The sequence below is a fragment of the Pieris brassicae genome, chromosome 8 (genome assembly GCF_905147105.1).
Source record: "Pieris brassicae chromosome 8, ilPieBrab1.1, whole genome shotgun sequence".
NCBI lineage: Eukaryota > Metazoa > Arthropoda > Insecta > Lepidoptera > Pieridae > Pieris > Pieris brassicae.
Window position 1 is genome coordinate 14,967,917 of NC_059672.1, and position 13,730 is coordinate 14,981,646.

At 32.9% G+C, this 13,730-nt stretch overlaps 1 protein-coding gene across 3 annotated transcripts in view; it reads left to right on the forward strand.

The window, feature by feature from the left end:
* The first annotated feature begins 1,776 nt into the window (after positions 1-1,776).
* Positions 1,777-13,730, forward strand: part of LOC123713576 (proto-oncogene tyrosine-protein kinase ROS) — a 34,886-nt gene continuing 22,932 nt past the window's right edge. For all 3 annotated transcript variants that reach the window (XM_045667300.1, XM_045667303.1, XM_045667301.1), the window contains exons 1-2: positions 1,777-2,080; positions 4,041-4,100. In XM_045667300.1, coding sequence (XP_045523256.1) covers positions 1,934-2,080; positions 4,041-4,100 — 207 coding nt within the window. In that variant the 5' untranslated portion in view covers positions 1,777-1,933. The remainder of the gene's footprint in view (positions 2,081-4,040; positions 4,101-13,730) is intronic.

A 13,730-nucleotide genomic window follows, 5' to 3' on the forward strand; every position in this document is an offset into this window, starting at 1 on the left:
GTATGGAGGATGTATGCTGTGACGATTTTATTGGACACACGTGATGGAAATACAAAATGTGATTAGGTTTCTGAAGTAGGTATCACGATGATTCAAAAGTTTGATACCTATGTGTTAGTCTCAATGATGCACAGGTAGAATTAATTAGTAATTACCAAAGACAATTAACATTCAATTGTCTTTTATATTACCAATACATATACGACTTTTAATTATTGTTGAAAAAGCATGTTATTTATAATACTCGAATATTATATATATATATATTTATATACTCGAAATAACATTTTTAAAATGTTTTTGAATAACTATAGGTTTTGGTTTGGTTTAGGTACCTACTCAGCAATATCATTCACATATTTTCATTCTTATCTTCGTTGTCTGGTTTTATCCGACACAATCCGGAAACTAACATACAAGTTTCTATTATTGCTGATAAAACAACTTGTGGTAATTATATAATATTTGTTATTTCCTGTGAACTAAATACCTTTAGTATGTAGCAACACAATGAAAGTAACAAATAATGAAAGTAATAAATAAATTTTGGCATCTCCTTCATTTAGAGAACCAGTCTTTATCAGCAGCTGAAATTATAATATAATTTTGGGTTAGCAGTGCCACCTATTGACGGTCTCCATCAAACCAATCATAATATTAATATTTGTAACACTGCCAAACCAATGTTATCTTCTGCTCTTCATGTAATTTTAAAAACTTGGTATAGATGGCGCGATTGTCAAAAAAGAAGTGACAGTAAATCCAAGTTTTTTAAAGTATTATCTAGATGGCGGTCGCACAATAAAGAAAAATATTTTTACATACACATAATTTGCATTGATTAGATAAGATTCCCGCGTTTAACCAAAAATGATGTACATAATAATTATAATTCGATTCTTTATAATAGAAAGTGCCAGTTATCCAAAAGACTGAAACACCACCTAATTCGAACAGAATTTTGAAATTTTATAGAACACGCAAAAGGTTATAAGGACAAAAATATGTTAATATACTTAGTAAAAGTATTTTAACATATTTATCAGATTTTTCATATTTAATATAAGTAATCTTGCTCAATTTCATTTCTACATTATTCAGACACAAAACAATTCATATCAACTCTTAAATTACTTTCTTAGTGCATTCAAAAATAATCATAGCAAATGTTTTGTTGTAGAGAAACAAAATGAAATCATCTCCAGAGAGGAATGTAACGTGCGCGTGGGATGTGTGGGCAGTTATATTAATTGAGCTCCCGTGTCTCGTTTTACTTTGATACATCACTATTGTTCTATGTCCTTGATCTATTAAGCAATACTTTTTGACCGTGTTAAATCGTTCTCATTCAATCAAACTTTAAGGACAGGTCTGCTTCATTGAAGTTTTTAAGTATGGATGAGGTTGGTCTTAGCGTTTACTGTTGAAAACGGAATATTGTTTAACAACCAGATCGAAAAAGATGAAATAATATTTGTCTTAATATTACAATTTTGGTTTCTATATGAATCTTGTATCTCTGTGTTTGTTATTTTATAAGCCGTTAAGAGAATTAAATCATTTGAGACGTACATTAAGAATTAGGGTAATGGGGATTTATTCATCATTCAGTCACTTATTATTATTTAAATTGTATATATTGTAACAATAAATTTTGTCGTAACATGTTATACAAAGGTGTAATTACAGGTCGTCGTAGCGCCCAATTAAGCGTAGCCCGTAGCAGGCGTTACCGTTTAACGGCGCGGCGGGCGGATCCAGTATGCATGTAGCTTTCGATGCGCATGCGCATATATTTTGTACTTCGAGCGCGAACTTAGCGGGAAATTTTAATTAAGGAAGATACATGTTTTTCTAGGACTGTGTGGCATTATATGGTTTATTATGTTGTGATAAATGATGCTTTGTGGGATCGAGTGAGCGCAAGGGTACAATGAGTCCGCCGGTGAATTGGCACAAATGCCTAGTGTTGTTGGGATTGGCTTTGTCCGCCCGGACAATTGGTTGCGATTATAGTTCCATCACCGAGAAATTTGGAGCGGAAGCTGTCGCGCGATGCAGCGAAAAATGCCCGTTTCAGGTTAGAATGTTGTTTTTGTTTCCTATCTCGTAAACAAATCTGGTATATGGTATAATTATTTATTAGAGATTTATTATTCGTACCTAATTAATAACTAAATGCACTATTTACAAGAGACATAAAAAAAACAAACTAACATCATAACTACATTTATTTACGAATAACATAGAAATACTTCCTTTTCTTAAGAGAAAAACAAACAATCTATTAAGTCGAAATCCATTAGAACCTATTAGCGTGTAAAATGGACATCGTCCTACTTATTTAAAAATACTATTAAGTACTCAAGAGAAAAAGTTACGTTCTAGAGGAGACTAATATTTTATTAGACAAACTAATACTCAACAGTATTTATTTCTTTTGCATATGCTTTAATAAATAAACTGTCGTGATATTTATACCAGGTGATTATTGTTTCAATCAATAAACAGAAATATATGTATGACTTAAATTTATTAATAAACAAAGGCAATATTTCAAGGCGTAAGGATTAGTGCGTTTGCGCCAGTTCAACGCTCAAGTAATTGTTGACAATTAGCTAGCGGCTGTAATCAACAAAACTGCTAAATATAGAACCGCGTGTCTACATATTTGATATTCTCCTTCAATGTGATAATTGGCGTCCTTAATCTAAATTCAAACATAAACATTCTTAAGTATTAAAACAACGAAAATAATGTTGACCTACTTGATTCTTCACTATTAAAAGAGAGAGAGAGAGTATACCTGAGGATTAAATAAAATTTGCCATACTAACATGCGGTTACTTATTGAGATAATTAGGTGTAATATTATTTTTAGTAGTAGTTAGGGTAGTTTTAATTTATAATATAATAGTACCAATTCGGTAATTTCCTTTTTTGTTTAATATATCAAAACTGTAAAAACACTTATGATACAAGGTAGTTACTATAGCGACATATTAATAAGTTGGTAAGAATCGTTGATGCATAGAAACCATTTTTAAACTGTGGTAATAGATGAACACATACGAACTTTACCCCACCACAAAAAATCTCGTCATGTTACTTATACTTGCTTTATAACTTCTATTTTTCAAACGTTTTGAAAACCAGACAACTAATACTTTCTTAATTAGTAAATTCATCTACTTGCATGGTCTTAGGGGTTTTCGGATGTCCTTTTTCGTACCAATCAAAGCACAAAAACTGAAGGTTAAAGATTCCAAAATTGTAGCCGCCTAAGGCTATCATATTACAAGATAGAATCCAGAAAAGTGCAGAACAACCGCACCAGTTCCGCTCACACGCTCGCAAAAAAACAGAATTTTTACCCTCAGTTACTTATAAATTTTAATAAAACAAATATTTACGTTAAAATATTGATGTATGTCTATCACGCTTTCATTATTAATATATTTTAGTAACTATTTATATATCTATAAAACTGTAACTTTTTCGAACACCGTACATCGGCATTCACTTCTCAAACCGGGTGAAAAATATAGACTTCTTTCTATCTTCATCTTTTACTCTGAAAATTGGCTTTTCTAGCTTTTAGATGAGCAGACATTACTGACTTTAAACTCAACAATTATACTGTTATCGTTTAACCGGGGACCATCCCAGAACCACTGACTGACCTGATATTAAGGAATATGTATTAAAAGTAAAGTGAACAATGTAGAGGCATATATTTGATTATCAAGTCTCGGTCGCTACCTATGAAAATGTCACCATAGAGGATTCGAATCACAACATTATATTACATCTGCATTATATCAGCTTCGTATTATAGATAAAATATTATTCAGCTATTAACGCAGATATATAGAACAAAATCTCGATGTCCCATCAGTGGAGGCACGCTTCGTTGCGCGTGCGCAGTCACGCCGGAAGCTATTAGCTTAGTCTCCGGTGGATGTTCAACCTGATTATTAAAAACCTGTTGTATTTTTTGTGCACTTGCCTGTTTTTTTGATGGTTTGATTTCCTTTCAGAATCGCACCGGGGAGGGGCACTTCGACGTCAATTGTGGCTCAGACTGCAGCGTCGAACAAGTATGTTTTTATAAAAATTATAGCTAAAATACGTGATTAATATTCTCCATTTTTACTCGGCCACGGCGGCTAATTTCTATTCACTGGCAAGGCTACGCAGGAGATACAGTGCATCACTCTAAACCATACTACGTACACGAACAAGGTATTACGATGGCAGGCGCAAGACCAATAAATTTATCTGTTTAATAGTAATTAATTATATTGCCAAGTTTAGGGCAAGAAATTGTTGTCTCCGTCCGAGACATCATTGATCTTCAATCGAAGTCGTTAACCCCTAGACTACATTTAGAGAATTATGTATGTTTCAGGTGTCGTAGTTACTTTTTTCTTCAGTAAAAAAATAATAGAAACAAACGAAAATTTATAAAACTCGGAGTAGCTTTCGATTGTTTATAATTTTTTATAATTGACCATTAAATTTACAATTGTTGCCCCGATGGTCTAATTCTCCGTTTTGTACATGGATTACAGTGTTATTAAATATCTCCCCCTGAACTATTGAAGTCGTAAATAAATTCTGCATAAATATGTCATAAAAATCGCTCGCACTGGCCGTAAAAAATGTTTGATAAGAAGGGTGTTTATTTACTTTTATTTAAATATCGTATTACCCAACTATCGAAAGTTTTACGACTTAACGGAAGCGGTTTATGCAACTTGGTCTTATGTATAAAATTCTAGCCGACCGATTACAAATTGATTCGGTTCGGAAAATATCCATATAAGATTTTTTTAGAATCTTTTAATTTGTTACATAACACTTTAAAAAAATTGTAAGGTGCGCATAATTATATTGATACCACTCTTCACACTTAAGGTGGACTGGTGGAGGAGACTAATGTTGACTAAACGCCTAAAATATACAATACTTCGTATCTAAGTATATTTGCATTATTGTTGTACTAGGATTTGTACTAACAAATCATTACTAACTGACATCTAAAAAATGTCGTCATGTCTTGTTCTGTTATTATAATGCCAATTCAAAGAAGAAATATATTTTTAATGCGTTTTGGAGTCTGTTATATTTTTATAAAAGAAATTTATAAGTTTTATACTATAAGTAGATACATACAGTTTTCATTACAGCTGTTTAAGACATTATAAGCTGACCATGATCATCAATATTTGACAAAAAATCATCAAAAGTTTTCAATAGATCATTAAAGATTGACCTCTAATGTGAATGAATATAATGCCCATTCAGCTCGGCACAGAATACTTTATAATACTTGTAGAGCACAATTTAATCCGTCAGTCTCTATTGCCAATGAAAATGGCGGTAACCATTATGTAGTTGGGTTAAACGATGTTCACTTGCTCGCTGGGTTAATGTTACACAATGTATATTTCAGACCACTTTTACCAATTTCAATAATATTTCTAATAATAATTCAGTAACGTTTTACAATTAAAATTCTTGTTTCACCGCCCTACGAGCGAGTTAATGAGAAAAATAAGCTGAGTCTTGAACGGATAATCTCGAGATTGAATGTCGCACTTGTAACCGCGTGCCATATTGGATATTTTGTTTTTGACATAACGGAGCCATACTTAGCGCTAAAGCGGGTCTCTGAGTCGTACCTGTACTCTAGTGCGCCACGACTACGTAGTTTTTTTGTCGCCAGTAACATTACCGATAAAAGGTGCCAAGGATGCTAGTACGTAGGTCGCTCTTGGTGTTGTCATATAAAAATAATTACCTATTTCTATAATTACCGATAATTTAATCGCAACTTACTGTTGACATGACCTTTTTATAAGATATGATTACAATATAATGAATATAATTTCAAAAACATAAATAATAATGTCACAGATATTTATGCACATTAAGATAATTTTTTTCCTCGATGTGCTAAAATTGGCGCTTAACATTATAATCAGATTCCCCTTACAAAATATACAGACAAATTAATCTTTATTTTAACAATTGGTGTTGGTCTACAAATAAAAGCTCCTAAACAAAAATCGTTTATTAAAAATCATATATCTGAAATAAATGTAATTACGTCTCGTACGAATAAAGCATTACTTGTTCCATAAAATGTATTGCTTTGTGCTGTGTTATCTAGGGTCTAAAAATTAAAATATAATAGTAAGAATACAGGCGTATGTGTAAACGTGTAATTTTACTTTAGTACAATGCAATATTATATTACAACTGGTTGTATACTGCCCTGTTTTACAACTTAGGAATTATAGTAAATAACAGAACTCGTGAAAGTTTATAAAAATAGATTATTATTTATAGAATATTTCATACTATATAAACTGTATATTTCTATCGATATTTTAACTATCTAAAGACCTAATAGTGGTTTTTTACATAAACTAAAATAATATCAGTATTAGTTAAACATTATCTACCAAAACCGCATCCATCATAAAGAGACATAAAACAGCTCGTTCCCGCCAAATTCTGACAGTTACTACTGGTTAATGTCAAAATTATCAGTTTAGCTCAATTTAGGGAGCATGACGCAAAAACCGTCGGTTTAAGTGGTAAGATGGGGCGCGTACCCTCCCAATATACTCAATTGACTTGTTAGAATATGTTGCAGTTTATATGAATTTTAATATTATAGCTCATTTATACATGCTTTTCAATTTTGTAAGAGCTTGGGTTTAGACTGTTTCTTAACGAAGTTAAGAACAAACAATATTTCAAGTTACCAGAAGAATAATAGCATAAATAATTAATAATACATATTATAGTTTTGTTTTTCTTAACGTTACAATGTTCAAGATAAATGGGTGTCACTGTATAATATCAAAACTGTTATTTTTATACTTACCTAGAGTACAAAACCATTTTATTTAAACTTTACAATGTTTTAAATCTTTCAACGCAATTAAAAGCAAGTCGTAAGGTGTAAAAGATTAAAAACACGCTTAGTTACTTTCTCTTACTTGTTTATAAACTGTAGTTCCTGTTTGTTATTTTAATCTTATATTATCTTGGCTCTGCTGATTAACGCTAGAAAAATGTATGTTACTTCATAAATAATTTTAATCGTAATCGACTTTAAACATACAATGTAATTTTTAGTACAAGGCCATATTCAATCCAATCACTTAGTAAAATAAATATCCCTTTAATCCTTGAATCCGAGTGCCAATTGTGCAGCAATAAATTGCAATGAGCAGGTTGTTAACCCGCGGATCAATGTAAAGTTGAGGAAGCTGTGTTATTAGATGGTCCACCATACGCTTTGCTATGGTGAATGGGGGTCGCGTGAGAGTCGACGCCGGATGGTCGCAGGAAGGAAGCTGCTAGTTGCCAGCTCCCCTCGGATCTATTTTAGAGTACGTTATATCAGATCAAGCCCGAATAAAAATCTGCACGTTCGCGATTTCAGCCGCTGAGCTTCAAACGATTAAAAAAAAGGAAGCAAAGCATTATGCAATTGTCTCTGTTTAATCACTAATAGCTTATTTATAAATAATTATAAGTATCGTATATGCGTACGGTAAGGGATATATAAGTAATGCTGGCATCATTAAAGTTATTCTGGATACATTTTTGTATTGCTTTAGTTTTATTATTTTTATGTAAAACTTAGTTTAAGATTCAGGAGTGTTATTTTTATTTATTTATTGAAGTTTACCACATGATGCTATATTTGTATATGTTACTATATTTGGTAAACTATATAACTAATCATTTTGGTCAGGAACAAATATAAATGCTACGCAAAATTAAAATAAAAACGCAATTAAAACATAATGTGTAAACAAAAGTATGTACTATGTATATTTAGCTTGTTGTAAAAAAATAGCAGTATGACAGCGGTATGAGATAGGCACATAACAATGCTTTCTTTGAAGTGTTGGCCTAATGGGTGCCGCTTCAGCGTCTATCAACCTTGAGGTCGTATTTTCGAATCACGGCTGTGCACCAATGGACTCATCTATCTGCACAATTAACCTTCGTGTGGTGAAAACAATCACGAGAAAAATGCCACAAATTGATCACATACTTGTCTATTAAGAAAAATAAATATCACGAAACAGATAGAAATATCTCAGGCCAAAACCAACAGGCTGTAGCGCCACTGTCATACTATTATGGCTTCCCAAATTATAAAGGAAAGGTATGTCTTTATGAAAACAAAGTCGATTCAATAAAATAACTGTAATATTAAAAGCTGTCTTCGATTTATCTCTTCTCCAGTTTTAATTTCTACGACACTGTTCGCTTTTTAAATTTATTCCCACAATACCTGTTGTCAGAATCAACCGATTTTGTCGCTTCAACGCATTGTGTTCGGAAATGACCATTTCCCCATCGGAAGTTAAAGTCAATGGTGTTATTTATGTGAGAAACACCAATATTGTTTTTCAATTGAGTTCATTTTAAGAACATTACTTAATATTTTATGAAACTCGTAAAAATTGTTGAAATTACTGTTAATGTGGACAACAAATATTTTTTTTGTAAAATATTATGTTCCGTAGCGAGTTATCCACCTAAAAGAAAAAAACATTGACAATTTAATCCTTTTGATTCTGCAAGGATCGTTTTAATTGTAATGTTATTAAATCACCTATAAAGACAAAAAATATCGAAAAGAAATTTACATAATTCTATGAGTGTATAAGTTTTTACATTTAATTAATTGCAACCCCTCAACTCGAAACATGTATCGAACGTATTCCCACGTTTAAATATTCCGTAACTTACTAATAATTTAAATAATTTATTCGTAAAGTCACTAGAGCACAACCATCAAAACAATAATGCAACGGAATTATAATCACAACGGTCAGTGGCTTAGGCTTATAAATATTTAAAGATTTGTAAAATCCAATATAAATATTTAAATAAAGCTTTACACTGTATTAGCAAAGTTCTCTTATACTTAATATAAAAATGCCTTCTTTTTTTGAAGTCGGTCATTCGATGTTTTACTCCCAAGAAAATTATCATTAACACTAGTCAGTGATTTAAAAACTTAATGGTAACAATGTCGTGAAATTCAAATAGCTCTTATTTTACTTTCGTCTGCGTATTAATAAAATAAGGTTCTATATTGTTAATTCCTAGTGCATCCGCGAATCCCTGGCCTGCTCCACCTGTAAGGTTTTTTTTAATTATCGATTGTCTGTGGTAGTGCGGCTACGAGCGCGCATATGATGTGCCGGATTTTGTACCAAAATGCTGATCTTAAGTATTAAAAAAAATCGCGTGATGTTATTGAAAAATACACCTTGACTTTTCGATAAGTTTATGATAGTATCTGTCTATGTTTATTTATGCACTGACCGTACCTTTTAAGTAAATGAAGTACAAATTATGATATGACGTCATACGGGGCTTTCATAAGAAAGGGCATCATGAATCGGTTATCGCGCCTAAGTAATTACAACGACTAATTGAAATATGCGTGTAACTGCACTCGACTCGGCCCTTTCATTAATTTTAGTAATTAGTTTTGTTTACTTTCGGTTTTAAGATTTGGAACTGTTTTACTTCTTAAGATTTTATTTTAGCATAATATATGGGGACTAGCTGACCCGGCAAACGTTATTTTGCCATGTATATCATTACTAGGAAACACTTTACACTGAAAATTAAGGGCTGTATGTATTTTTGCCGTATCATAAAAAAAAAACAAAAAAAAATGTCTAAAAAATAAAATTTAGGGGTACCACCGGTTACATTTAAAAATTTCACGAAAATCGATTGAGCCAGTTTGGAGGAGTTTAATTACGAAAACCATGACATGAGAATTTTGTATATTAGATTGTTTACTTAAAATTAATTATGTTTTAAGATCCCATAACGTCAATTGGAGGCAAACCCACTTCGGGTTTGTTATTTTTAACTGGTAATTTTTTAAACCAAGAATGTTCTATAGTTACTGTTTTACAGTGAATGTGAAAAATATGAACATTGATTTATAATATATATAAATATACGTAAAAATATGTTATTAATGATATTTGAAATATTGCGGTAGGAATTTCATTCGTAATAATGTGAAGCTGTTAACATTAATGGAACCACAGACAACTTAATCTGGCCATTTATCCTAGCATTTCTGTAGTCTATTAAAGTCTAATCTATACCAAGACAAAGGCAGACGCGTAGGCATTTCCTTGTTAAAATTAAGATCTCAGTCGTGTTAATTATAGCCTTAGGGCAGGTGTTGGGCTAAAAATAGTTAGACTGACTTAGATAGCTATGTGTATACAGATGCAATTAAAGACGCAGAAACATTTTAAAATTATATACATATTTAAACTATATTTTATATATGAATTATTTAGGGTAGTATTCTAATCTTAAATATATGGATATTATACCAGACTATAACAATTTTGACATCGCTCACGCTCAATTGTTACTTGAGCCACGTTTAACAAAACAGGCTATCAATTTCATTTATCAATATATACATAAAGGTTGGTAAGAATTTTTTATTCTATCTATCAATCTGATTAGTCTAATTTAAATATTATACTAGAACTAGAGCAGTGTTGGCTGAGTGGCTTCAGCGAGCTACTCTCATCCCTGAGGTCGTAGGTTCCATCCCCAGCTGTGCATTAATGGACTTTCTTTCTACAGTACATTCGCCCGAACGGTGAAGGAAAACATCGCGAGGAAACCGGCTTGCCTTAGACCCAAAATGTTGACGGCATACGTCAGGTACAGATGGCTGATTACCTGCTTGCCTATTAGAGTACAAATGATCATAAAACAGATACAGAAATCTGCGGCCCAGATATCAGTTGTAGCGCCATTGATTTTTATTTGTTTTATACTAGTGACTAAATTTATGTACGAGTACAATAAAATCTCTATGTTAGTTTTGTTGTATATTCAACTATAATATGAACTAACTCTGGTTACATTCATAAAGTGCATTCTGTATCGTCGCCCGCTAATTCCTATTTCCTCATTATATCAACCACTCTCCGCTTGCGTTCGCGGTCATTTAACATTTCTAGTGCCTGCCCGTTACAACCTTTGAAGTAAAAAATAAGGAAAATAGGGAAAAAACCTTCAAAAAATCTTGTTGCATTACGTACGCAACTACATAAATTATATATTTAAAATTATTCGAACTAAGTAGCGGAAATACATCATCGGACGTCGAAGAAGATTGTGAATTTTTTTCTGTATCACCTCGCCTGGTATTTGTGTGTAGAGAAATTTTTACCTGTGTAGTGTTTTTTCGCTTCTTTTGCTATATAATGTCAATAATAACTACTTACTACGTACTTTTGCTTTCTGTTAGTAGTTTTAGTAGGTACATATTGTCTTTCTGTCAACAAAACTGCAGTCCCATTTGCGGAGATCCTCAAACTTAATGCGTCCATCCGGTCAGTGAAATTGTAGCAAGTGCACTTAAGTATGGAGTGTTTTGATTTATTGCCCATTTATTGGACTCTCAACGGCTCTAGTGAAGGGTAAAAATAGAACGATGCGCCATCGCCTTCAATAGTGCTAACTACTTAGTATTGTGATGATCTCAAAGAATGCACTGAACATTTGTAGGCAGGCTTTTCGTGGGCTTGACGCTTGCAATAATAGCGACTGCTGTTAGTAACTAATTTCCCATGAAGATGTAAAACCACTATGTGAAACCATTGAAACTACTGAAGTATTACTAATTTGACTCGAAGGAGTCGAAGGAGGAGTAGGGTCCTTCAAGAAAAGAGAGTACCAATACCAAGCCCTCTGGTATTGAGAGTATCTATAGGCGGTGGTCACATCACATCAGTCAACATCCTGCCCGTTCCTGTTCTATAAAAAAAATTCTGCTGATCTAAGTTAACCATTATTACCTAAATGTGGGTATATCAGATATTTTATTAATTAGTAAAAAGCTATTGTATTGAATTATGTTTTCATGTTTGTTTTTTTATGATATATATAGTTATTATCTATGCAAGCAGAAGGATTGCTTGCTAACAAAGCTTGATCTATGTTCCCTATTAGTTACTGTCAATAAATGGCTAACATGTTGCCTAAAGGCCATCTAAGTACACTAGAGAACAAGAGTGCTCTTGGGGCGCGGAACATGACGGTGGGTCCCAATTTGTCCCTTCATTATCCAATTGCCAGAGCCAAGCGGTTGGCGTGGGCCCGCGCGTGACCTGCACACATTTTACATTTAAATCTGTGTTAATTTAACTTGACAGCACGAACATCCTTTCAATATATATTCATAGAAATAGACAATTTAATATTTTTAATACATACACAAAAGTTATTTTACCGGAAAAAATCTTTACTATACTGCATTTTACAGGTTTACATACATACTGAAGGTATTGACCAGTTTTGTAAGAGGCTGGCCTATAATAGGCTATAGAAGTCATGTACAAGTTACCAGCCTTCCATCGCGGTTAGAAAATATAAGAGATGACGATTTACTATGACTAAACTAAAGTAACAAACAAAATACAACTAAAGCATGCGTGGTTGTGGGTGTGTCAACATGTGCATGGGTGTGTGAATTAAACGCGTGTGACGGAATCAAATTTAAAGTCCACCTCAAATGGCATAAAAAAACCTGTTGTATTGTAATCAAGCCTTTTTAAATTTAGAATCACCCACTTTACATTTTTTAATTCTGACTTGAATGACTGAAATCCTTAAAAAAGAATAAGGTTTGTTGTACAAAAATAGCTCAAGAAAGTGAAATGGATTTCTTTCCTTTATTAGATGGTTTTTCAAAATTGTGTCCTTACGCTGTTTGCTTGTGTTAGGGTCAAACGTTAGTTGGAAATGTTGCTTTCAATGATCCTACCTTTATGTTAACTTTCTGACTGATCAATTCGCAGTACATTTTAAGCATTGTTCTAAACCTACGGATCCGAACATTAATGAAACATTATTAATCAATTATTAGATCATTAATTTTACGGAGTACTTATAGTTCCTAGTATTGGTAACATTTATGACTGGTTACACGAGTTTCCCACAGAACGAACGGGTGATTGCCGCGTGTAATAAAATATAACTATATGGGTTACTTTGAGATACACAGAGTTTATCACAGGTCAATAACGAATTGAGTTAGAAAAACAGATCGTCACTTATCCTCTGGCGCCTAAAGTCATTTATGAGCTGTGATAGCAAATCAGCAGTTTGTAGTTATCACCCATGCCAACTTTACATAGTGAAAATCGATACCGGTGTAGTGTAAAACAGAGCAGGAAACACGTCAAACAGTTGGTATTCAACCAACTTGCGAGCAAACTTGACAACGATTGAACTTTTTTTAAATAAAGTCCCCTTTGATCGCCTCGAAGTATCACATGATAAGAGTATAATCATAATTGAAAGCTCAATTGCTTGATGATGAAGCATTCGAAAGCACTCCATGCTTTCACAGTGACCTGCATCCGGCGCGCTCCCAATTGGACTTCCGAGCCGGTTTCCGAAATCGTTCCAACAATTAACTAAAACGACAATTTTAATGAGTCTAAAGGGAGCAACTATTGTTTTGTTATTATTAGGGCACGAGACAGGATGCTGCTTAATTAGACGATAATGCACTTAGCTAGTTTATGACCACTGAATATTTTAATTTCATAAAGATCCGAGCCAATCCAAAAATGTAGGGAGGGTGATAATTAACTTTACGAATTAACAAAAAGCTGCCAAAC